Source organism: Colobus angolensis, unplaced genomic scaffold (assembly GCF_000951035.1).
Source record: "Colobus angolensis palliatus isolate OR3802 unplaced genomic scaffold, Cang.pa_1.0 Scaffold65, whole genome shotgun sequence".
Classification (NCBI taxonomy): domain Eukaryota; kingdom Metazoa; phylum Chordata; class Mammalia; order Primates; family Cercopithecidae; genus Colobus; species Colobus angolensis.
Genome location: NW_012120154.1, coordinates 1,612,140 through 1,636,916, shown reverse-complemented (window position 1 = coordinate 1,636,916; position 24,777 = coordinate 1,612,140). Strand labels below are relative to the sequence as shown.

General features: G+C 58.5%; 1 protein-coding gene across 1 annotated transcript in view; it reads left to right on the top strand.

Annotated features, from left to right (window-relative positions):
- CACNA1I (calcium channel, voltage-dependent, T type, alpha 1I subunit) overlaps nucleotides 1–24,777 on the top strand; it is a 119,954-nt gene that overhangs the window by 78,287 nt on the left and 16,890 nt on the right. Inside the window, exons 8-23 of the mRNA XM_011964322.1 lie at nucleotides 315–627; nucleotides 3,245–3,678; nucleotides 12,001–12,152; nucleotides 12,785–12,970; nucleotides 13,287–13,404; nucleotides 13,551–13,706; nucleotides 14,183–14,276; nucleotides 14,942–15,144; nucleotides 15,796–16,266; nucleotides 16,607–16,707; nucleotides 17,543–17,666; nucleotides 17,945–18,013; nucleotides 18,574–18,758; nucleotides 19,332–19,458; nucleotides 19,715–19,840; nucleotides 23,053–23,142. Of these exons, the coding sequence (XP_011819712.1) occupies nucleotides 315–627; nucleotides 3,245–3,678; nucleotides 12,001–12,152; nucleotides 12,785–12,970; nucleotides 13,287–13,404; nucleotides 13,551–13,706; nucleotides 14,183–14,276; nucleotides 14,942–15,144; nucleotides 15,796–16,266; nucleotides 16,607–16,707; nucleotides 17,543–17,666; nucleotides 17,945–18,013; nucleotides 18,574–18,758; nucleotides 19,332–19,458; nucleotides 19,715–19,840; nucleotides 23,053–23,142 (2,949 nt within the window). The remainder of the gene's footprint in view (nucleotides 1–314; nucleotides 628–3,244; nucleotides 3,679–12,000; nucleotides 12,153–12,784; nucleotides 12,971–13,286; nucleotides 13,405–13,550; nucleotides 13,707–14,182; nucleotides 14,277–14,941; nucleotides 15,145–15,795; nucleotides 16,267–16,606; nucleotides 16,708–17,542; nucleotides 17,667–17,944; nucleotides 18,014–18,573; nucleotides 18,759–19,331; nucleotides 19,459–19,714; nucleotides 19,841–23,052; nucleotides 23,143–24,777) is intronic.

The following is a 24,777-nucleotide window of genomic DNA, read 5'->3' as shown; positions in this document are numbered from 1 at the left end:
TGCATCTCCCCTCCCTATGTCTGTCCTCTCTGAGCCTGTCTCATTTTCTTTGTCATCGCGTCTGTGTACCTTGCTGTCTCTTTCTACCTGCCCCTGCTCTGGCCTCTGCGTCTCTGGTTGGTCCCTGCCCCTCCTCCTTGCTTAATTTCTGCCTCTGTACCTGCATCTCCATCTCCATCTCCATCTCCGCATCTCCTTCTGCCTCCCTCCCCTCATGTCTCCCTGCTGTCCCCACCCCATGACTCTGCCTCTCTCACCCCTCTGTCCCCTCCATCCGTGTCCCTGTCCCTGTCCTCTCCTCCCGTTGGTCACAGGTGGGCTCCTTCTTCATGATCAACCTGTGCCTCGTTGTCATAGCGACCCAGTTCTCGGAGACCAAGCAACGGGAGCACCGGCTGATGCTGGAGCAGCGGCAGCGCTACCTGTCCTCCAGTACGGTGGCCAGCTACGCCGAGCCTGGCGACTGCTACGAGGAGATCTTCCAGTATGTCTGCCACATCCTGCGCAAGGCCAAGCGCCGCGCCCTGGGCCTCTACCAGGCCCTGCAGAGCCGGCGCCAGGCTCTGGGCCCGGAAGCCCCGGTGCCCGCCAAACCTGGGCCCCATGCCAAGGAGCCCCGGCACTACAGTAAGTGGCCCTGCGTCCGACACGGCACTCAGGCACTGCATGCCAAGTGTCGCTTCTTTCTAGCACGTCCAGCAGGCCCAGCAGCCTCCACGTTCCAGGTCTTCACTTCATGCTCAAGTGTTTCCTTCACAGCCCCCAGGGAGCTCTGTCCCCATCTCTGCCTGCCCTCTCCTGGCACCTGTCAGAGTCTATGCTGGGCTGGGCCTGCTGCTGGGTGGAACTCAGCCTTTGCCCTGGAGGAATTCGATTCCTGTGTGTGTGGAGATAGCAGCTCTGCCCCGGGAGCCACACTTGAGAGGAATGAACAAGTGTCTGTCCTCAGTCTTGGGAAGCTCAAATTCTTCCCCCGCTGCAGCCCACGTCACTCCCTTCTCTGGGTTCCTTCTGCTGTCTCCTGCTTTCCAGCACACCCGAGCAATGACCCTGGGTACCTGGCACAAAGGGGCTGTGGGTCTGCCCCCTCAAAGCTGTGGCATGTTGGGGACTCATGCCACCCTGTGCTCTGTGCTTGGCCTGGGCCTGTGGGAGTTACACTTTTGTTGTTGTTGTTGAGACAGGGTCACCGAGGGAGTACAGTGACACCAACACAGCTTACTGCAACCTCGAACTCCTAGACGTAAGCTGTCCTCCCGCGTCAGCCTTTAGAGTAGCTGGGACTATAGGCATGCACCCCCACGCCCAGCTAAGTTTTAATTTTTTTTTTTTTTCTTTGTAAAGACGGGTCTCCCTGTGTTGCTCAGGCTGGTCTCAAACTCTTGGGCTCACGTGATCCTCCCGCCTTGGCCTCCCAAAGTGCTGGGATTACAGGCATGAGCCACTGCCCCTGGCCGAGGTTATGCTGTTAGGCTTGGAAGGGGCTGCCCTGTTGGCTGCCTCATCTGTTCCAGGAAACAGTCCTGAGAAAGGAGCAGATAGTAATATTATCCCCACTTTTCAGATGGGAAGACTAAGGGTCAGGGAGATGAAGGGAGCATCTCGGAAGCCGGCATTATCAGACTTTGCAGGGGCCTGCCTCCCTTGGAAATGATCACTCTCTCGGGAAGAGGCTAGCCAGGGCCACAGAGGTGGGCCCTGCCCCCAGCCCCCAGCCCCAGTGCCGCTTCTCCCAGTTGGTGCCGAGAAGGAAGTCAGTAGGCATGGGGACTGCGCTTGAGCAGGCGCGGGCCTCTGCAGGCCTGTCTCCTGCCTGTAAAGTGAGGACAGGGGCCCCCAGCACGCGGCATCAGCAGCGGGAGTCAGCCACCCCAGACCCTGCTCTGGAAAGCCCAGTCCTTCCAGCTTTCCTGGTCTGGGAATCGATTCTTGGGAGGCGAGCAGAAGAATGCACGCTCAGAGCTGCCGCCCACCCATCCTCGGGTGCCAGCCGTCCAGGCGTGGGCTTGGAGGAGGCCCCAGGTGGCCCGTGGGCAGGCTCGGCATGCGGATACAGGAGCCGGGGCCGGGCAAGGCTGGCAGTGGTGTTGCTGGAGGACGTGGGGGAGAAGCGTTCACTCCAACGGGCTTCCCGCGGCCACCTAGCCCCCTCTCCTGGCACCTGTGCCCCCTTGCCCCTGGGCCTCCCCTCTGCCCTGGAAAACGAGAATTGGCAACCGCCCCATGTCCAGGTGGGAGCAGTGAGCCGGCGCTGGGAAGGGCGTTGGCCTGTCCTCCGGGGTGAGATGGGACTGACCGCTGGGCTCCTGGCTGCCTGCTCCGGCTCCAGAGGCGGGAACGAGTCAGAGGTGCTTATTTGGGGCTTGGGAGGCATCTGGAGGCAAGTGTGGAAATGAAGGGCAGGTGTGACATGCTTTTCTTTCCCTTTCATGTTACTTTTATGGCTTACACAAGCAAAATGTGTTTATTCTAGGAATATACAGGAAAACACAAAGAAGAAATTGAACCAGGCAGAGAGAGGCCTCTCTGACACCTCTTTGAGATGGTTCCCAGATCACAGAACTCAGTCCAGGGCCAGCCCAGGCTTCTCCTGTGATTCTGGGGCAGCAAAGGGATGAAGTTCCCTCTTCCCAGCGGGCCTTCCTGCCCGCTGCCCCCACCTCCACCCCTTGTGTGGAGGGAAGTCCCAGGGGCTTCTGGAGTGAGGGTCTGCCCCTGCCCCAGGGCTCCATGCCTCCTCCCCTCCCTGGGAAACAAACCACCCGGCTCCCCACTCCCCACCTGCTCTACGGACAGGAAACTTGAGAACACCAAGGCCACCGTGGCCTCCTCTGAGGGGGCCCGCCCCCACATTGGCCTGGCTCTTTCAGAATCACATTTAGTTCCCAAGCTGTGTGACTGGGGCTCTGGGTCTGTTCCGTGCTGACCCAGGGCCTGGGCCAGGAGGGATGGCCGGTCAGCATGGATGCGTGCCCTGCACCGTGCTGGGCCCATCATGTGCCTTAAGGGAGAGAATCCTCCTATAGCCTACCAGGTGGGCGTTCCTGCCCCCACATCTACAGCAGGGGTGGACAAAGCTCAGAGAGCTGCAGCCGCTTCCCCGGGGCCTCCCGCCCTTCCAGGCTGGGTCGGCTGGTTCCAGGCAGACCTGTGGTCCTGGGAGCCGAGCGCGCTCGCATGTATCCCAGGGTGGACTGGGCCTGGTGTGGGCAACAACTCTACACCCCTCCCATTTGCTTTTCAGAGCTGTGCCCAAGACATAGTCCCCTGGACGCGACGCCCCACACCTTGGTGCAGCCCATCCCCGCCACGCTGGCCTCTGACCCCGCCAGCTGCCCCTGCTGCCAACATGAGGCCGGCCGGCGGCCCTCGGGCCTGGGCAGCACCGACTCGGGCCAGGAGGGCTCAGGCTCCGGGAGCTCCGCTGGTGGCGAGGACGAGGCAGATGGGGACAGGACCCGGAGCAGCCAGGACGGAGCCTCCTCGGAACTGGGGAAGGAGGAGGAGGAGGAGGAGGAGGAGCAGCAGGCGGATGGGGCGGTCTGGCTGTGCGGGGATGTGTGGCAGGAGACGCGAGCCAAGCTGCGCGGCATCGTGGACAGCAAGTACTTCAACCGGGGCATCATGATGGCCATCCTGGTCAACACCGTCAGCATGGGCATCGAGCACCACGAGCAGGCCAGTGCAGCGCAGCTAGGCTGGGCCCGCGGGGGAGGTGTGAGGGCCCCAGGACCCTGCCCAGGCCTGGGCAGCCCCATGCATCTGCGTAGGTTTGTGTGTCTGTCCCCTTAGAAGTGCTGGGCTGAGCTGGGTCCAGTACATCCATGCGACCTTACTGCCCAGCCAGGGCCAAGCTCAGAGGAGGGAAAGGCTCGGGTGTCTGCTGAATGAATGATGAGTGAACGAGGGAAGCTGGCTAGGACTGAGCCTCTCCGGGACTCTTTTCCTCCTGAGCTGCTCGGCCTGGACACCAAGGCAACCACAGCGCATCCCCTGCCAGTCCCTGCAAATCTGACTTCTATTCACCTCTCCAACTGAGCCCTTCTGTTTTCTTCTTCTTTAAAAAAAAAAAAAAATTAACAAAAAAGAGAGACAGGGTCTTGCTCTGCTGCCCAGGCTGGAGTGCAGTGGCACGATCAAGCAATACTCCCCCTTCAGCCTCCCAAGTAGCTGGGACTACAGGCGCACGCCACCAAGCCTGGCCACCTGGGCCCTTCTGTCCATTCTGCCCCAAACAGCTGGGGTGATTTTCCCAGAGGGTCAATCTGGTTGGGCTCTTCCCTGCCTCAAAACTTCTGTTGCTCCTCATTGCCCTCAGGACAAAATCCAGAGCTTTCCACTACCCTCAAGGCCGCTTATCTCTATCACAATGTCCCTTCAGGCCAGGGTGTCCTGTCCCATCCAGTGACTCCACCCGACATAGCCCCATGGCGCGGAGGGCAAGTGTCCCCGTGGTTGTCCTGTGTGTCCTCTCTGCATGTCCCTCCTGTGTGCTGGGAGCAGGGAGGACAAGGAGGAGTGGGTGCTGAGCTGAGCAGTGTGCCCCAGGCCTCCTGGCCATCACGGGGCTGGCGGGCCCCAGGGATAGAACACAGGGGAGGGGACAGCTTCTGGGAGGTGGTGGGAGCTGGGGGATGATGTGTGTGTGAGGAGAGCAGGGCCTCTGTGGGGATGAGGGAGGGAGGAGCAGTGGGGTTAGCCCGGATGCCTCAGTCCACAGGCCCCACCCGGGGATGACAACCTGGATGGCAGGTCTGGTCCTGCCCCATTTGGAAAAACACCATTTTCCGGCTCCTGCCATCCACCAGCCCCTGGACACTCCCCAGCTATGCGAAGGCTCCCCCTTAGTAGCTGGCGACCCTGAGGCAAGTCACTGGCCCGAGGTCCCGCCACCAGCTGAGGGCCAGGTTTGAACCCATATCTTTCTGTGGCAAGACTGACGCTCCGGGTGGGCTGGGGATTTCGACATTCTCTTTGCTTCCCTGTGGCCCTCCTTCCGCGGAGGCCCTGCATGCTGCACCCCACGGAGTCGCACTTGCACCTCCCTCTTCGTTAGCTCACCAAGCACAGGCTCCATTCAATTTACTTAAATGGGACCCTCGGGGCTGCCGTGACGCTCTATTCGGAGCTGCTGGTTTGCCAGCCGTTCTGGCTTAATTAAAAAGGTCTCTGGGGAGGGCTGGCGGGAGGGCTGTCTGCAGGGGGAAAGCTGGTGAGACGGCCTCCAGGACCCCCTTGCTTAGAGTCCTTCCTCTGGCCAGTGCCTGACCCAGGCCTGCAGAGGAGCAGCATTCCTGCAGAAAGCCCCACAGGGAGTGAGTACTGTAGGGCTTGCTCCAGTCTCCAAGTAGGGCAGCATCGAGGGGCCCTGCACAGCCCTGCTACACTCGAGCCCTGGCACTGTCCTTGCCAGGGGCTCGCTCGAGCCAGCTGGTGAGGGCCAATTTCCAGACACTGGGGAATTTTGCAAGCCAGTGACGAAAGAGTTGGGCTTGGAGGGAGTTGGCCGTGGAGGGAGTATTTACACCATGGAAAATGGCAGATGTTACACATCAGGGCTGTCTGCAGAGGCCTCTTTGCCAGGGTACAGCTGGTCCCTGCCTTTTCACCCACCCCATCCACATCAACACCATGGCCAGGGCAGGTCCAGCCTCAGGCCAGGCCATGGTCCCTGTCCAAGCTTCCTCAGGATCTGCCTCTCTGGACTCCTTCTGCCACATTTGTTTGAACATGGTTTCTAACCTCGAATCTGGTAGAGCCATTTTTTTTTTTTTTTTTTTGAGATGGAGTCTCACTGTGTCGCCCAGGCTGGAGTGCAGTGGTGTGATCTGGGTTCACAGCAACCTCTGCCTCCCGGGTTCAAGCAATTCTCCAGGCATGTGCCACCCCTCCCAGCTAATTTTTAGTAGAGACAGGGTTTCGCCATGTTGGCCAGGCTGGTCTTGAACTCCTGACCTCAGGTGATCTGCCTGCCTCAACTTCCCAAAGTGCTGGGATTACAGGCATGAGCCACTGCGCCCAGCCAGGTTGAGCCTCTTCTGGGAGCAGTAGGCTTCATGTGGCTTCCTGACCAGGCTGAGAGATGAGAAAGGCTGTTCCCACTGTGCGTCTCCTGTCTGGTCACAGGGAACACCTGATTTCCTCATCTACTAAGCAGATGTCTTTCCCTCACAGGGACAGGCCACTATTTACTGAGCATGTACTGCAGGCCAGGCCCTGTGCTGGCATGGTGCCAGTGAGTCCAGCCACCCTCAAGGCAGGGATTATTACCTCGCCCCTCTCGTACCCTTGGTAGGCTGCTGCTCAGAGAGGCAAATAGATCATATAACGTTTGGGTTTCAGTCCCAGTTCTGGCTGGGCTTGGTGGCTCATGCCTGTAATCCCAGCACTTTGGGAGGCCGTGGCAAGAGAATCACTTGAGCCCAGGAGTTCAAGACCAACTTGGGCGACAGAGTGGGACCCCGTTTCTACAAAAAATAAAAAAATTAACCAAGTGTGGTGGTGCATGTCTGTTGTCCCATCTACTTGGGAGGCTGAGGTGGTGGGAGGTTTGCTTGAATCCAGGAATTTGAGGCTGCAGTGATTGGTGATCGTGCCACTGTATTCCAGCCTGGACAACAGAGCAAGACCCTATATCAAAACAAACAAAAAATTCCAAATCAGCCAAACAAACCAATCCTGGTTCTGCTGTTGACTGGCAGGGTGGCCTGGAGTGTGTCATTTGGCTTCCTCGCCTGGCACCTCCCATCTGTAAATGGGTGCATGGATCCCCCCACACGGTGGCTAAGAGGGTTGACTGCATTGTGGGTGCAAGGATCCCCCACACGGTGGCTAAGAGGGTCGACTGCATTGAGAACCTGGTACTTAGTAGGTGCTCATTGATGAGTCACCGCTTCAGAGTCTTGGCTGAGCCTCACACCACCACCCCTGGGTGCGTTTACCATCCTCTGTCTGGAGTCTCAAAAAATTAATTAAAATAAGATTGAGGAGGAGGATGAGTCTCTGAAATGTCCTTTATAAAGCAGCTTCAGTGGCAGCCATGGTTGCCCGGGCTCTGTGCAGGGCTTGACTGTGGGCCCGCTGGTATTTTTGCTCGACTCCCTCGGCTCCCAGACACTGCTCCGCGGGAAATGATCCGCCCCCATGTTTATTCTGAGCAGCCCTGTCTGAGGTGGTGCTCTCAGAGAGAGGTGGCCCAGGGCTTCCAAGAGGGGTGCAGGGAGAGAAGGAGAGAAGGAGAGGGTGGGTGAACTCCCTCAGCCCTTCTCCTGCAGGGGAGGCAGCATGGGAGGCCTTGTGCTATACCCCATTCTGGCTGGCAGGGAGCTCTGTGACACTGAGGGGCAGGAGGCGAGGGTGTGACATCTGTGAAGTGGAGCAGAGTGACCCTGGGCCTGGTCACAGGGTGCTTGAATGACAGGTTAGATTGCAGGCACTCAAGCCTTTAGCGTGGCCACTGCTGCTGCAATCATGGGGGCATTACCCAGAGAACAGCTTGCTCATCCAGGTTCCTGATGGCAGCAGATGCTGTTTCTTGCAGGGCCTGGCCTAGAAGGAGGGAATGGGTGAAGTGGGGGTCGGCCAGGCAGGGGCCTGTGTGTGACTCATGAAGTGGTGAAATGGGGCTGAAATTCCCACCCTCTGGGTAGCCCAGGCGGTGTGACGGGCAGGTGGGACAGGTCAGCTGGGGTGGCCAGGCTTCTCCAGGGAGGCCTGATTCCTTCATCGTCACTGCTGTCATTGCATCACTGTTCTTCCTGGTGTGATCCTCCAGCAGCCTTGTGGGACAGACTGGGGGAGCATCTTATCCCCACCAAACAGATGGGGAAACTGAGGCTCAGTGAGGTAGATGGCTTGCCCAAGGTGCCAGGGTGAGCAGCGACAGAGCCAGGCTCCCAGAGGTTGAGGTCAGCTGTGGACAGTTGAACTGGAGGAAGGCATTGCTCCTAGGAGCAGCGTCTGTCTCAGCTTCTCTCTCTCCTGCACATACCTGTGCAGGCTGACTCCTCCTGAGCTGGGCAGGGCTGCCCTGCAGCCTCGTCATGTCCTGGAGCTGGAGGCTAACCACCGAGTTGGAGAACAAAAAACAGAGGGTTGGGAAGCATGGGCAGCAGGGCAGGGTGCGGGGAGCCTCCTGGGTAGGGCTGACCCCAGGCCAGGCTATAGTTACTGGCCCCAGCTCCCAGGGGACTGCATTCAAGGCCTCTGAATCAGTGGCTGGATCAAAGCTGGCTTTATTCTCCCTTCAGCAGCCCCTGACGTGTCAAGTCACTGCCAACCCAGGTCTGGGGTGACTCTGGGAAGTGAAGGATGGAGTGGCTTAGTGGCTGACATTCCAGCGCTATAGGGGCACAAGGGAGATACCAACATGGACAGCAGTCACAGAAGGCTTCCTGGAGGTGATGGCACTGGGGACAGATCCTGAAGGATGACTAGGAGTTCATCAGTGAGACAGAGGGAGAGGGACCAGGAACATAGTTATCCCCACAAAGGACCCCGAGTCCTCAAGAAGGATGTGTACAAGGGGCAGGGCAGACAGCGCAGGAGGCCAGGAGGGCTGTTCATTCAGGAGGACCTTGGAGCCAGTTTTATCCTTAGGGCAATGGGGAGCCTGAAAAAGCTTGCAAGCAAATGACACATCTGTGCTGAACGGGGGCCTCACCAGAAAAGCGGGGCAGGTGAAGGCACCTGGGCCATGGAGGTGGGGATTTGGCCAGAGGGAGGAGACCTAGGTTTGAGATCTGACTTCAACACAGCCTGGCCATGACCCTGGGCAGTCAGTTCTCTTTGAGTCTCAGGCTCGCTGTCCGTAAAATGGGGACAATGTAGGGTTTGAGGTTGAGAGGAGATAATGCATGGGGCGTGCTCAGCACACCCTGCCCATGGGAGGGGCCTAATCAATGCTAGCTGCCATTATTATGATGGGGATGGTGCTGGGCTGGAGGGCTTCCCGGTGGCCAGCTGACTTCTGCACACGCTTATCTACCCCTACAGAAACGGCAGAGGCTGGGCAGCCTGGTGCCACCTGAATCTGCATCAGGCAGGGACTTGCAGGCTCCCACTGCTGCCCCCTACCTCCTGCCTCTAGCTGAACCTGGTGTTTTCAGCCCTTCAGCACCTCCGCCTTCACTGGGTGCTCTTCGCCACCTCCAGCAACCTTTCTGCCATCTGTCTGTCTGTCCGACTGTCTGTCTGCCTGCTCTTTTTGTGTCTCTTTCTGGCCATATCTATGATTCCCATGGTGTAACTGCTTCGTCGTCCCGGTCCTTCTTCACGTCCGTGTCCCTGCTTTCCTCTCTCTATGTCTCCGTCTCTCCATGCCCCACCTTTGCCCCTCACTCCCTTGTCTGTATCTGTCTGTCTGTCTATGTCCATCTCCACCCCTTCCTCTCTATGTCCCTTCCTCCTCGGGCTCCCACTTGCTGCTTTCATCTGTGTGTCTCTGTCCCAGAGAAATGCTTGCAGGAGTGATGGATGGTCCATTAGAAAAAGATTAACAGGTGTGCTGATTGGAGAAGCATCTGTTGTGAGGGAGGAGAAGGTGCGGGGTGACCTTTTGGATGGCAGTGGCTCCCCGCATCCCCGGTGGGAGTGCGTGTGTGGCGCGTGTGGCCAGAGCCAGCTGGTCATCATCACAGAGTGTCAGCATCTACAGCTTTCATCTCCGCGGACATCGCTTACTGGGCTGGCAAATTGCTGGCTCTGAGCAGCATCTGGACCCGGGCTCAGCCAGGGGCACTGGGCCTCAGCCCTCCCCACCGAGGGTCCCTCTCAGGGTCCCACTCCTCTTTTGGGACGACTTCTTGAGTCAGATGTAATTACAGATGGAAATGGGCCTTCTCCTTTCATCTGGGCTTGAGAGGAGCTGGCAGTTTTGCTAGCTTTCCCAGGCACCAGGCTGGAAGCTGGTGCTTGGGTTATTTATTTATTTATTTTCATCCTCCTTTTAACCCACATGGAGTCAGAGTCAGAATCAGGTCCTTGCAGCTCCCCATTGCCGATGGAGAGGGCTCCTGCTTTCGGTCCTCTGCTCTCCCACCTCCCAGCCCATTGGGCCCTCTGCCTGCACAACCTTCTCTGCTCCCTGGCACTAGCTCTCTCTTAGCTTTTAGGTCTCTGCTGAGATGTCGCTGCCTCCTGACCCCACTAGCACCGCTCCGCTAGCCACTCCCTGCTTTCCTGTCATCAGCACACACCAGCTTGGTTTGTTAACTTGGTTTACTGGGCTTTGCCTCTAGAACATGAGCTTCTCAAAGGCAGGGACAGTGCCCTGACTCCCTCACCACTGCCCACCTGGTAGCATGAGCCCAGCACATCATGTCATTCAAATCTGTGGCAGCCATGCAGGAATGAATGACGAATGAATGAAGGAATGCGGCTGTGGTCCCTGTGTGGCGTAATGGGAGAGCAGTTTGGCCATGCAGGAATGAATGAATGAATGAATGAATGAATTCGGCTGCAGTCTCTGTGTGGTGTAATGGGAGAGCAGTTTGGCCATGCAGGAATGAATGAACGAACGAATGCGGCTGCGGTCTCTGTGTGGTGTAGTGGGAGAGCAGTTTGGAGTCCAGCTTGGTTCAGTCCCCTGCCTTGCCCTGCCATGTCCTTGCTGGATGGCTCTGAACAAGTCATTCCCCCTCCCAGTTTCCCCAGCCTCAGTCTCTTCATCTGTGAAATGGAGAGGCTAACTTGTCTTGGGTGTCAAATCAGGTCTCAACAACAGTGCTTCCTGTGTCTGTGATTCAGGCAGGGATGACCTGGCACCACCGTGAGCACACACCAGACACTTCAGCAGTCCTGGGGAAGCTGTGGTGGGGAGAGAAGGGGCTGGGCCTCCTAGGAGCCTTAGAGGAGAGGTGTGGATGAATTAGTTCATTCACTTGACCCCCTAGTTTTATGGCTAAGGAAACTAAACCCCAGAGTAGTGGGGAGGCGACTCTCCCAGGACCACACAGCCACTTAATGTCCAAACCAAGCCCGGACCCCTCTAACTTCCCCCACTGCCGCCAGCCGTGGCCTCTAGTGTGGCCTGCTTTAAACACGGGTTCTTTGAACAATGCCATTTGCAGGACATCAGTTAAATACCAGGAGTAAACAGCTCTGGGAGCAGAGGGTGGCTCTGCGGCTGCTGCGGCAGGGATCTAGTCTCCCTCTGACCAACCAGCGGCTTTGGGCAGGTCCTCTTACCTCCCTGGGTCTGAATGTCCTCCTCTGAGAGCTGTCGGGTGTGCTGAGAGCCACCACGGGTGCTCTGTGCAGGACTGTGCCTGGCATGCAGCAGGTACATTGTGTCCATCCTCCTTTCATGGGGCACGATGTCCCCAGCCACCCTTGGTCCTGAGACGGCCAGTGCTGGGAAGGGGAGAGAGAAGTTCTGCATGAAGGGCAGGAGTCTTGGAGCCAGGCTGCCTGGGTTCAAATCCTGGCCCCACCACTTGTTAGCTCTGTGGCCTCAGGCAAGGGACTGGTGTCCTGTAAACCCGCATCCTTGCCTGCCTGCAGATGGGTTCTTATGAGAGGCTAAGTGAAGTGATGCCTGTAAAATATATAGAACAGTTCCTGGCATGTGGTAAGTGCTCACTAAACGAGTTAGGATCATGGGCAAACAGGGAGTTTCTGGCAACGCCTGTCCTGCTTTCCTGTCTTGCTCTGTATCTTAGCCGTGTGACCTCAGGCTGGCCTCCAAGCCTCAGTTTCCTCATCTGTAAAATGAGTATCAGAATACTTCCCTCGTGGTGCACTACAAGCCTCATTTCCAAATTTGTGGAAGGTCAGCCCTGTGGGGTCCCCCAACTCTCACCATCTCAGCAGACCTCTCAGGATCCTGAGGTAGCAGAGTTGAGAGGCCCTCAGGGCCTTGTACACGCAGCAATGGGGAGACCGAGCTGTGGTGAGGACGCCGACCTGCCAGGCCACACAGCCAGGGTGGGTGTCCAGAGGGGATCCACAGCTGCCCTCTGGTCTGACCGGGTCTCCATTCCCCACCCCAATGCCCCACAGCCAGAGGAGCTGACCAACATCCTGGAGATCTGCAACGTGGTCTTCACCAGCATGTTTGCCCTGGAGATGATCCTGAAGCTGGCTGCATTTGGGCTGTTCGACTACCTGCGTAACCCCTACAACATCTTCGATAGCATCATTGTCATCATCAGGTACTCCTCCCCCTCCCCCCAGGCAGCAGAGTGGCTGGGGAGGGGGGGAGGGGGCGGGATTTAATGCGAAGACCCCAACCAGTAGATAAAGGACATAGGATGGCAGTGGAAACCCCTTGCACTGAAACAATTATCGAAATAGTCAAACATTTGTGATTTAGCAACATATTTATGCAAAGTTAAATAGCACGATCTAGCAGCGGGTCTGTGACTGTTATCATTCCAAGGAAGGGATGGGCATAAATAATATTGGGAAACAGCTGCATCGACTGTCACATGACGTGAAGACATCAGTTACTTTGATTGCCACAATGCCATAGGTACTGCTAATTCTCTGTGGCTTCCTGTTTACATTCATAACCAAAAGACACATTAAATCTCATAAAGAGGACAGTGACATCCACGGAGCTCCTGGATTCTAGCCAGAGATTTCTTGTGGGGGTGGTGGTCCATGGACTCCAGGTGAAGAGCCCCTGATAGCTGCGTGGAGCAGCATCCAACATATTTGTCAGATGGATGGGTGAACGGAAGCTCTGACTCTCTGTTTTCCCTTCTCCCTCTGTCTTCCTCTCCCCGTGGCCTCCTACTGCTCCCTCCTACCTACACCCTGGGCCTGCCCTGTGGGGCCACAGCATCTGGGAGATAGTGGGGCAGGCGGACGGTGGGCTGTCGGTGCTGCGGACCTTCCGGCTGCTGCGCGTGCTGAAGCTGGTGCGCTTCATGCCTGCCCTGCGGCGCCAGCTCGTGGTGCTCATGAAGACCATGGATAACGTGGCCACCTTCTGCATGCTGCTCATGCTTTTCATCTTCATCTTCAGGTGAGCCTGTCCTGCTGGGGGCCATACCTCAGGGCCTGCTGGGGCTGTGGGCGGGAGCCTGGGGAATGTGGTCCGCTGTGCTTCTCTGGACAAAGCCACCTGGACCTGGGTGTGAACCCTGACACTGTCCCTCAGTCCCCTGTGGCTTTCAGCAAGCATGACCCCCTGAGCCTCAGTGTTCACCTCTGTAAAATGGGACCCATGCTGCTCCGCCTCCCCCTGCCCCACATTTTACTGAGTTGACTGGGAATGAAACAAGGTGGGTGGGCAGTTTGCTACATGTGAGTCTGATGAGCCTCGTCCATCCTTTCCCCAGCATCCTTGGGATGCACATTTTTGGCTGCAAGTTCAGCCTCCGCACGGACACTGGAGACACGGTCCCTGACAGGAAGAACTTCGACTCCCTGCTGTGGGCCATCGTCACCGTGTTCCAGGTGAGTGGCTGCTGTGTGTCCATATGTGCTGGGGAAGCGATGGGATGGTAGTCCTTGGAGGGGCAGGACTGACAGCCCCCATGCCTCCCTGGAGAGCCTAGCCCTGGACTGGGGGTACCCCAGAGCTAACTGTGTCTCCCCAACAGATCCTCACCCAGGAGGACTGGAACGTCGTTCTCTACAACGGCATGGCCTCCACCTCCCCCTGGGCCTCCCTCTACTTTGTCGCCCTCATGACCTTCGGCAACTATGTGCTCTTCAACCTGCTGGTGGCCATCCTGGTGGAGGGCTTCCAGGCGGAGGTGACTGTGGTCTTGGCAGAGGAAGCACCCCCACAGGGCCTGCAAAAGACTGGGCAAGAGAGAGGTGGCCTGGATGGGGGAGGGCTGCACTTCAAACTTTTAGCAGGCAACCTGTTCCCAGAGGAGGGGGTTGCTGATGAGGTGGTGAGCTCTTCATCATAGGAAACATGCAAATGGAAACTGCATCTGCCATCCCTGCTGTCCCCCAGGGATGCAGGACTAGGCTTCTCCATCTCTGAGATTTGAAATCCCCCAAGACTAGGGACTCTGGGCCCTGCCCCCTCCGTTCTCTGAGGCTCTCGGGATGCTTGCAGTCAGGCAGATGTAGGGTTGTGGCCTAGGTTCTTGTTAGCATCTCGTTTCCCTTTTCCAACCCTCAGTTTTCCCATCTGTAAGATGGTGGTGGAAACACCCGTAGAAAAATTCAGGAGGGAGCTGGGCTGACCTGCATTTTAACGTGAGGGATGCTCTCCCAGGGTGATGCCAATCGCTCCTACTCGGACGACGACCAGAGCTCATCCAACATGGAGGAGTTTGACAAGCTCCAGGAGGGCCTGGACAGCAGCGGAGGTAAACAGGCCCTTGCTTGTCACCTAGAGGGCCAAGAGCCTTCTCCACAGATCCAGGTGGGCAGAGGGGATAGTGTCTGACTTCCCCTCAAGCCCAGGCTCAGGGACTGCTACTTTTCTATGGTTTGTTTACGTTCATAATTGGAAAAAATGTGAAATCTCAAAAAGAGGTCAGTGACGTCCATGGACCCCTGGGATTCTAGGCACAGGGGCAGCTGCAGCCTACCGCATCCCTCCACACACCAGGGCCCCTTGGTTAGAGCCTCAGGGCCTTAGGTCGAGGCCCAGGTTCTTGCCTGGCACTACCAGGCATCCTGGAACAAGCATCCCCCAACCCTAGCCCAGTGTCTTTCTCGGTAACCAGGGCGGACAGTCCCTGCCTTGTTTCCCATTGTGGGCATGGGAGTGAGGTGCCAGGCTGGTCTTGAGCACAGAAGGCAAGGGGTCCACACATACCTAAATAAAGTTGAGAGCCCTACAGGTGGGGCAGAGGGGAGGCACTGTGATGGGGTGCAACCAGGAAGACTTCCTGGTAGAGGAAGCTTCCTCAGAAAAGCTCTCCATTTCTGCTCCTTCCTTGTTTGTTTGTCTCGTGGCTCCCTTGCTCTTGTTCTGTCCTTCTGTCTGCCATCTGTCCCTCCCTCTGTCTCCATCTCACTCCTCCAGATCCCAAACTCTTTCCAATCCCCATGACCCCCAATGGGCACCTGGACCCCAGTCTCCCGCTGGGTGGGCACCTAGGTCCTGCTGGGGCTGCGGGACCTGCCCCCCGACTCTCACTGCAGCCGGACCCTATGCTGGTGGCCCTGGGCTCCCGAAAGAGCAGCGTCATGTCTCTGGGGAGGATGAGCTATGATCAGCGCTCCCTGGTGAGTCCTTGTGGGGAGCTCTAGATGGGCGCTTCCTGCTGGGGTATGTGTGGAGGGGCCCTGAAGAGAGGTACCTGCCAGTCCAGCCTCAGACTCTGGTGCCCAGCCAAAGTCAGGCAGGGGCCATATCTGTTGCATTCCTGGGTGCCCAGTGCCAGAGCGGGACCTGGCAATAAGGAATGAATGAATGCCTAGTGCTAGTGGAGTCTGGTGCAGAAAACTGGGTTTTCATCTCAGCAGCAATGTGTAGGGTAAAAAGAGCTGGGCTTTGGGGTCAGGCAGACTACAGCTTGAATCCAGCTTCTGCCACCTCCAAGCTGTGTGACAATGAGCAAATTACTGCCCTTCTCTGAGCCTCAGTTTCCTTACCTGTAAAATGGGAAGATGGCCCTAACTTGCTGTACCTTCCTCAAGGGAAGTGAATTGGCAGAAGGGAATATAACCTCTAGGTGGACGTGCCCCCCATGTCCCCATGGATGTGGATGGAGTGAGGTGGGACAGGGAGAGGAGTTCTAGGGTTCATTCCATCACCTGCTGGCCAGGTGAGTGGCCCTCTTAGAGCCACAGCAGGGGTGCAGGCTGCCTTCGGGCACCTGGTACCCCATCCGTGGGTGTGCCTGGGGCGCTGACCCGAGCGGAAACTCCTCCCAGTCCAGCTCCCGGAGCTCCTACTACGGGCCGTGGGGCCGCAGCGGGGCCTGGGCCAGCCGCCGCTCCAGCTGGAACAGCCTCAAGCACAAGCTGCCCTCGGCCGAGCATGAGTCCCTGCTCTCCACGGAGCGCGGCGGCGGCACCCGGGTCTGCGAGGTTGCCGGGGACGAGGGGCTGCCACGGGCCGCACCCCTGCACGCCCCGCACGCCCACCACGTTCATCACGGGCCCCATCTGGCACACCGCCACCGCCACCACCGCCGGACACTGTCCCTCGACACTAGAGACTCGGTGGACCTGGCTGAGCTGGTGCCCACTGTGGGCGCCCACCCCCGGGCCACCTGGAGGGCGGCGGGCCCGGTCCCGGGGCATGAGGACTGCAATGGCAGGATGCCCAGCATCGCCAAGGACGTCTTCACCAAGATGGGCGACCGCCGGGATCGCGGGGAGGATGAGGAGGAGATCGACTACGTGAGTGGGGACGGGGCCGAAGGGGACCTGGTGCAGCGGGATAGGAAAGAAGGGGGTGCGGCCGCAGGAGGCGGGGCCCCAGCGGGCGGGCCCACGGGGGGCGTGGCCGGGGCGTGGCCGGAGCGGCTAGGGCTTCAGGTGCGAGGCAGGAGGGGCGGGGCCAGAACTGCCCACCCCTGAGCTGGGCCTGCTTCTGAGAGAAGCCCTCCCTGGCTGACCCGGGGCGGGGCAGAGAGTTCGGAGGTGACCCTGCGACCCCAGTTGGCGGGATGGCCGCATGGGCGGAGACCGGCAGCCCTGCGCATCGCTAACTCCCGGCGCTCCATCCTCCTTTTGCCAGACCCTGTGCTTCCGCGTCCGCAAGATGATCGACGTCTATAAGCCCGACTGGTGCGAGGTCCGCGAAGACTGGTCTGTCTACCTCTTCTCTCCCGAGAACAGGTGGGCGGGGCCAGGCCTGGGGTGAGGGTTAGAGTAGGGGTGACGTGGGAGGGACGGATCTCTGCCGAGCCAGGCAAGGTGCTCTCCCAGACCACAGCGGACCCTCCTGGCCCAGAGGTGGGGGTCTCCAGGGGAGAGTGCAGCCTCCTGAGGGCTGCTGGGTGAAGATGGATTTGGGGAGAGGGATTGGCTGGAGGAGGTCAGGGAGGAGATAGCCTTGGCTTCCAAGATCCCTGGGGAGCAGGGGTCCCTCTGGGGCTAGGCGAGAACTTTAGGCAAGATGGATGTTGGTGGCCAGGCTCTCCTGGGCTCCCCTCTAGTCTAGGCCATCCCTGTGCTGGGCACCAGGTTGAACCATCCTCAAGTAGCCTGTATGGCTGCATCTCAGGGGACATCAGAAGGTTTCCTGGAGGATGAGGCCTTTGTGCTGGGCTGTGGCGGCAGGTGGCAATCCAGTAGGCACATCGGGGGCTGTGAAGAGGAGGAGCCTGGTGCAGGGGCAGGGAGCAGCCTGAGGGAAGGCCTGGGGCAGAAGCAGAGGGTACCAGGCAACGTGGTATCCTCCTGAGAGGCTCAGGGATCTGGGCTGAGTAAGCCTTGAGTGCCAGGGCAAGGTGGGTGACCTCATGGTGTGGGTGTGTGGTCAGAGGAGGTGGCGCCAGGTGGGTGCCCTGAGCAGGTGTAGAGTCAGCACCCGTCATGTGGCCAAAGGAGAGGATAGGGGTTGCTTCCTTGAGGCCAGCCTGGTCTGCACTTCTGCCTGGGCCCTCTGCCTTCCTTCTGGCCAGGGTGGGAGGCAGCTGACGCTCAGGCGGCCCCCACCCACCCTGCCCAGGTTCCGGGTCCTGTGTCAGACCATTATTGCCCACAAGCTCTTCGACTACGTCGTCCTGGCCTTCATCTTTCTCAACTGCATCACCATCGCCCTGGAGCGGCCTCAGATCGAGGCTGGCAGTACTGTGAGTGGCTGTAGCCTTTGGGCAGGGCAGGGGCCAGGCCAAGGGACAGCCTGCCAGGGCTGAGGGGGGCAGGGAGACCTCCCACCATGGGGGAGGCAGAACAGGGAGTTTGCCCATGGGGGAGGTGAAACAGGGAGTTTGCCTTTGGAGCGGGGAAAGCTTCTGTGAACTGAGAAGTGGCAGCCTCTCCTCTACGCACCTTGGCCAAAGCAGATGCTGGCCAGTGACCAGGCAGCTCTGGGAGCCCCTGGGCCCATAGTATCTCCCGATGCTTTCAGGAACGCATCTTTCTCACCGTGTCCAACTACATCTTTACGGCCATCTTCGTGGGCGAGATGACACTGAAGGTAGCTCCCAGCTTCACTCGGGGCCCCTGACCCTGGGTCAGCCCCTGCCTCAGCTTGTCACTCGCCTGCCATCGGCCTCATTCCACTCGTAGCCCCATAGCCCACCCCTCTGGGTCCCAGCCCCTGGGCTGGGCTTCCGCGACCCAGAAGGGGTCAGCCTTGTCCCCATTCACAGGAGTCACAACCCCGCCAGACAGACGGGTACAGGGAACACTGAGTGTGATGGAGGCACCTGCTGGAGGTGTGGGGCGCAGGGGAAGCATCCCGTCTGGGGCGCTTCCCAGGGCCGGTAGTTTTGAATTGGATTTGCCAGAGGCACCAGGAACCTAACGGGGCGTCCTGCTGGGTCCTGACCCTGCCCCGTCCCCGCCCATCACCCACCCTCAGAGAGCGGCCTGAACCCTCCCCTTCCCTCCAGACCCGCCACTTGCAGGACCCTGTCCCCTCCCCCACCAAGCCGACATGGCCTCGCCCCGCCCCGTCGCGCAGAGCCCGGCTGGCCCCGCCCACCTACTCGCTCCTCCCTCCGCGGCCTGACCCCAGCCCCACCCCTGTCCCAGGTGGTCTCGCTGGGCCTGTACTTCGGCGAGCAGGCGTACCTGCGCAGCAGCTGGAACGTGCTGGACGGCTTTCTTGTCTTCGTGTCCATCATCGACATCGTGGTGTCTCTGGCCTCGGCCGGGGGAGCCAAAATCCTGGGAGTCCTCCGAGTCTTGCGGCTCCTGCGCACCCTACGGCCCCTGCGGTGAGGAACCCTCCCTGGCGGTTGGGGGAAGGTGTCATGCACTGTGCAGAGAAGCCACGGGTCGGTCGAATTGGGTCCTCACTCCGGCCTCCCCTCCCGCCCACTCGGTCCTCCAATAGTGAGTGCCAAGCACCCTGAGCTGTTCCCGGGGGAGGGGACTGCAGACCCTGGGAGTGCGGCATGCTGGAAGAGCAGGGCCGAAGCTGGACCCCAGTATTGCTGCCCACTCTGCATATCCCTGAGTGGCTCGTTGCCATCTCTGGGCATCAGTCCCTAGACCAGGGTGTGGTGTGGACCCTGAGGAGCTGGGCACAGTGAGGGGTGAGGGCAGGTGCCCTGCTGCTGCTGTAGATCTGAGGTCTGGGTGCAGCTTGCCTCCTGCTCTGCCAGTATCTGGGTTGCCTGGCTGTTTTCTCTGCGTTCCTGGCGACTGTCCTCATGCCCCAGGATGTTCAGCCCTGGTGAGCCCTGGGGGCTCATGCCCTGGGATGCTCAGCCCTGGTGACTCTGGGCTGAGTAGTGGCTGCCTCCTGGTCAAGGGATTATGTGTGCCTGGCCTCTCCCTGCCCCCAGTGTCATCAGCCGGGCGCCAGGCCTGAAGCTGGTGGTGGAGACACTCATCTCCTCCCTCAAGCCCATCGGCAACATCGTGCTCATCTGCTGTGCCTTCTTCATCATCTTTGGCATCCTAGGAGTTCAGGTGAGGGGTGCCCAGGCTGGGCAGGGACTGGGCTCTGTGACTGGGGAAGAGGAAGTCTCAGACAGCCAGGGGAGAGACTCCACATTCCAACCTCATGCGCCTTGCCTGCTGTGGGCTCCTCCTCCAGGGAGGGAGACAGACATGGGCCCAGATGACTGAGCACAAGACAGGCTGAGTAAATGCAATCGAGAGGCGGGTTCCTCTCTGACTTGCAACCCTCACTCGTGAGAGCACCAACTTTGCCCCCTTTCCCCAGCTCTTCAAGGGCAAGTTCTACCACTGTCTGGGCGTGGACACCCGCAACATCACCAACCGCTCAGACTGCATGGCCGCCAACTACCGCTGGGTCCATCACAAATACAACTTCGACAACCTGGGCCAGGTGAGCACCGCCTTCCTAGCCCTGATCAGACCCTCCCCTCTCTTGGATGCCAGTGACTCTGGGAATCACAGACCTGGCTTCAGTCTTGCACTGCCAGGACTGACACTGACTTCTCCTCTCCAAGCCTCAGTTTCCTCTTCTGCAAAATGGGTAAGGGTAGCACTCACCTCTCAGGTGGGACGAGGCTTAGAGAGTCTGTGTGCAGAGTGCCCAGCAAACGCCTGCACTTAGTAGGTGCTTTGTGAACACCCCCAACCCAGTGGCCCCTGACAGGAGTTTGAGAATCAAGCAGTCCTGGAGGTGAATCCAGCTCTGCCACTTTCTGTAGGTGTGGCCTCCCTGAGCCTCAGTTTCCTCATCTATGAAATGGGAATGTTATAGCCTGCCAGGCAGGCTGCGGTCCAGATGAAAGGGTATCAAGCCCTTGGCCCGGGGTGGTTTCCTCTCCTGTCACCCACCCAGTGCTGTCTGCTCTGTCCACAGGCATACCCCTGCCTGGTGTCTGCTTTCCCCTTGATTTCCTCTCCTGGGGGTCTGCCAGGTGTGACCCATCTGGGCAGTGCCCCAGGTGAGAGCCCTTGGCTGGCTGCCTCCCATTCCCTGCTCTCATTTCTCCAGGGCCTGCCCAGGAGGCCAGGTACGTCCACTCGCAGGCGTGCCTTGCCCCAGGGCACACAGGAAGGAGCAGGCTCCAGGCCCTCGTCCCCTGCTGGCTGATGGGCAGTCTCCAGCTAGATCCCACTGGAGGGCTTGCCCCCCAGTGGCACCTCGGAGGGGAGCCACAAGGCCTTGGAGGGGCAGTGAGTGCCCAGGGAAAGGGTGTCGGGAACCGTGACAGTCACTACCCCTGCGCTTCTGGGGAAAAGATGTCTTAGAAAGTTGAGGGGAGGCCGGGCGCGGTGGCTCAAGCCTGTAATCCCAGCACTTTGGGAGGCCGAGACGGGCGGATCACGAGGTCAGGAGATCGAGACCATCCTGGCTAACACTGTGAAACCCTGTCTCTACTAAAAATACAAAAAACTAGCCGGGCGAGGTGGCGGCGCCTGTAGTCCCAGCTACTCGGGAGGCTGAGGCAGGAGAATGGCGTGAACCCGGGAGGCGGAGCTTGCAGTGAGCTGAGATCCGGCCACTGCACTCCAGCCTGGGTGACAGAGCGAGACTCCGTCTCAAAAAAAAAAAAAAGAAAGTTGAGGGGGAGCTCACCAGGGGCCTTTTGTGCCCATGATCCTGACCCCCTTTACCTATGGGCCCTGCCCCAGTGCCAGCCCCGCCCCTTTGGAGCATTTCTGGGTCTACCTGGCATCAGGCTCTTCTGGAGTCCCTCATGGGGTGTTCTCAGCACTCGGAGCCCCCGGAGGGTTCCAGCCCGGCCTGCAGCCTCTGACTCCTCAGTGGCCCTTACCAGCTGTGTGCCCTCAGACAAGCGCCAGACCCTCTGTTCCAGTGTCCTCATCTGTCAACGGGGACAGTGACGGCAGGTCTTTGGAATGCAGGAGCCTCCTGTGCCCTTGGCAGGGGGGCTTCCTCTGCCCTCCCTGCTCCTGAGTCTGAACACTTTCTGGACACCTTCGGCACCGTTCCCACCTGGAAAGGGAAGAGGAGGGGTCTGTGATCTGGATGGTGGGAAGAAGGGGCCAGTGCAGGGCCAGAGACTCATTCCAGAACCGCGTGTCCTAGCCCACAGTGGCAGGGGCACAGAGCAGGTGTGACCACCTCTGCCCTGGGGACAGGGCTTCCTGAGTAGGACATGTGACCTCCGGGCAGTTTCTGGTGAAATGGGACCCTTTGTGAACCTACTAACTACTGGTGCAAGGATGGCACAGGAGGCTGTGCTCAAGTTCAGTTCAGAAAACCTTTACTGAGCACCTGCTGTATGCAAGGTTCTGCGCTGGGTGCCGGTGCTGCAGAACCAGATGTGACCTCACTGAAGGGACATGAGGATGCTGATCTGCCATCTCTGTGGGAGCCTTGGGTGGCTGTGTTCTGGGGACCACCTCCTTTTCAAAATTTTACAAACCAGGGAGAGGAATGATTGCCATTTTACCGATGAGGAAATGGGCCCAGAGACATCGAGGAACTTGCCCCAAATCACATAGCCAGTGAGTGGCACGGCCTGGGCTCTGACCCAGGGTTCCTGACTCCTCTCATGAGCTCCTGTTTTCAGATGCTAGGGCAAGCGTGTCTTACCCCCTGGAGTAAGGATGGCAGGGACCGTCTGGTTGAGCCTCAGTTGGCCCTCCCAGCACACTTGCCAGAAAGGTATTTGTTAGTTCCATTCTGTGGGTGAGGGGACAGGAGTTCGTGAATTGTTTTTTTTTTTTTTTTAGACGGAGTCTCGCTCTGTCACCCAGGCTGGAGTGTAGTGGCTGGATCCTGGCTCACTGCAAGCTCCGCCTTCCGGGTTCATGCCATTCTCCTGCCTCAGCCTCCCCAGTAGCTGGGACTACAGACGCCCGCCACCTTGCCCGGCTAGGTTTTTTTTTTTTTGGAGATGGAGTCTAGCTCTGTCGCCCAGGCTGGAGTGCAGTGTCTTGATCTCGGCTCACTGCAAGCTCCGCCTCCCGGGTTTACGCCATTCTCCTGCCTCAGCCTCCCGAGTAGCTGGGACTACAGGCGCCCGCCATCTCGCCTGGCTAGTTTTTTGTATTTTTTAGTAGAGATGGGGTTTCACCGTGTAGCTCAGGATGGTCTCGATCTCCTGACCTCGTGATCCACCCGTCTCGGCCTCCCAAAGTGCTGGGATTACAGGCTTGAGCCACCGCGCCCGGCCAGGTTTTTTTTTTTGTATTTTTTAGTAGAGACGGGGTTTCACCGTGTTAGCCAGGATGGTCTCGATCTCCTGACCTTATGATCCGCCTGTCTCGGCCTCCCAAAGTGCTGGGATTACAGGCTTGAGCCACCGCGCCCGGCCTTTTGTGAATTTTTTTTGCTCAAGATCACACAGCTGGATGATTTCAGAGCTGAGACCAAAACCCAGGACTGTGGGTCCAGCACTTTTTCTTCTGTAACAGCAACTACAAGAGTATGTTGCAGGCACATAGTAGGTCCTTAGGAAAGGTTTGTTGGACGAGGGCACAGCTCTGTCACATGGAGAAGACCTGTTTGTCCCTCTGTCTCCCAGGGGCAGAAGAATAGAGAGCTGAGGAAGGGTGGTTGCAGCTGGCATCATTCACACTTGACACTCCTGCATTCCCCCTCCCCATGTCTCCCAGGCTCTGATGTCCCTCTTTGTCCTGGCATCCAAGGATGGTTGGGTGAACATCATGTACAATGGACTGGATGCTGTCGCTGTGGACCAGCAGGTGGGTGTAGCTGGGACCAGGTCAAGCCTTGATGCAGGGAGGGACACGGTATCCTTGGGGCTCAGTGGTTTGAATTTGAAACTGGTGTCAGCGAGACCCACAGCCCCAGTGTCTCCCCACTGTCAGCACAGCCCACCCCTGACATCTTGGCCTGAATCTTCACCATTAGAGCCACTCCTTGGGTAGCATAAATCATTGTTACATTTGCTTTGGCAAATCCCCCTTGCTCTGTGTGGAGAGGCATTTGAGCTGCTCCTGCCTGGAGGGGTGCAGAGCCTGGTGGGTAGAGAACCACGTGCAGGCAGAGAAGAGGAGCTGAGCCAGCTGGCAGAGGAACAGAGGGTGAGAGTGTGATGTGTTTAGGGAATTGGGAGTTGGAGGCCAGGAGCAGAAAATGAGAGGCAGGAGATGGGGAGAGGAGGCAGGTAGGGCTAGGTGGTCTGCAAGCCCCCGAGTGTGCAATGACAAGGGGCAAAAGTTTATTCTGAGGGCAGAGAGAGCCAGTGAGGGGCTAACAGCAAGAGTGGTGTCCCTGCTTGTCAGGTCTGCTTGTCAGTGCAGCCTCCTGAGGGCTGCTGAGTGAAGATGGATTTGGGAGGGGGATTGGGTGGAGGAGGTCAGGGAAGAGACTCAGCCTTGGCTTCTGAGACCCCTGGGGAGCAGGGGTCCCTCTGGGTCTAGGTGGAGACTTTAGGCAAGATGTGTGGCTGACCAAGATTGGCTGTGTTCAGACTGAGGGGGTCACTGGGAGAAGAAACAGAAGGATTCTCTAGCTCAAGACAGGGCCCACTCAGTGGTGAAGGCAGGGCTGCGTGCAACTCCCAGGCTGGTAATGGACCCCTGGCTCTTGGCTTCATGGGTCCCACCCAGTAAGACTCTGGAGCTGGATGTGGGGGTGGCGGTATTGGGTGGGAGGAATGAGAATGCTTGGCTGCATCTTTCTCTACTTCCTTGTCTGCTCTGTCTCCTCACTCCCACCAATGCACACATGCACATGCATACATGGATTCCACCAAGGAATCTGTGTATCCAAGTTTTCTCTCTGCTGGCCACCTTGTTTTCTGCCTTATTTCTGGATGGGTGAAAAAGTGGATGGATGGAGGTGTCGATGGAGGGGTGGCTGACTGGTTGGGTGGGAGAATGGGTGGGTGGTGAATAGGTGGATTGATGGATGGATGGATGGATGGATACATGGGTGAGTGTATGGGTAGGTGAATGGATGGGCAAATGGGTGGGTGAGTGGATGGGTGGATGGATGGATAGGTGAGTCGATGGGTCGATGGGTGGATGGGTGAGTGAGTGGGTGAATGGGTGAGTGGATGGGTGGTGGATGGATGGGTGGGTGGATGGATGGATGGGTGAGTGAGTGAATGTATGGGTGAGTGGATGGGTGGATGGGTGGATGGATGGATAGATGGATGGATGAGTGGGTGGATGGATGGGTGGATGCATGGATGGATGGGTGGGTGGATGAATGGGTGGATGGGTGGATGGGTGGATGAGTGGGTAGATGGATGGATGGGTAGATAGATGAATGGCTGGCTGGTTGGCTGGTGGGTAGATGGATGGGTGGATGCATGGATGGGTGAATGGATGGATGGGTGGGTGGATGGGGGGGTGGATGGACGGATGGGT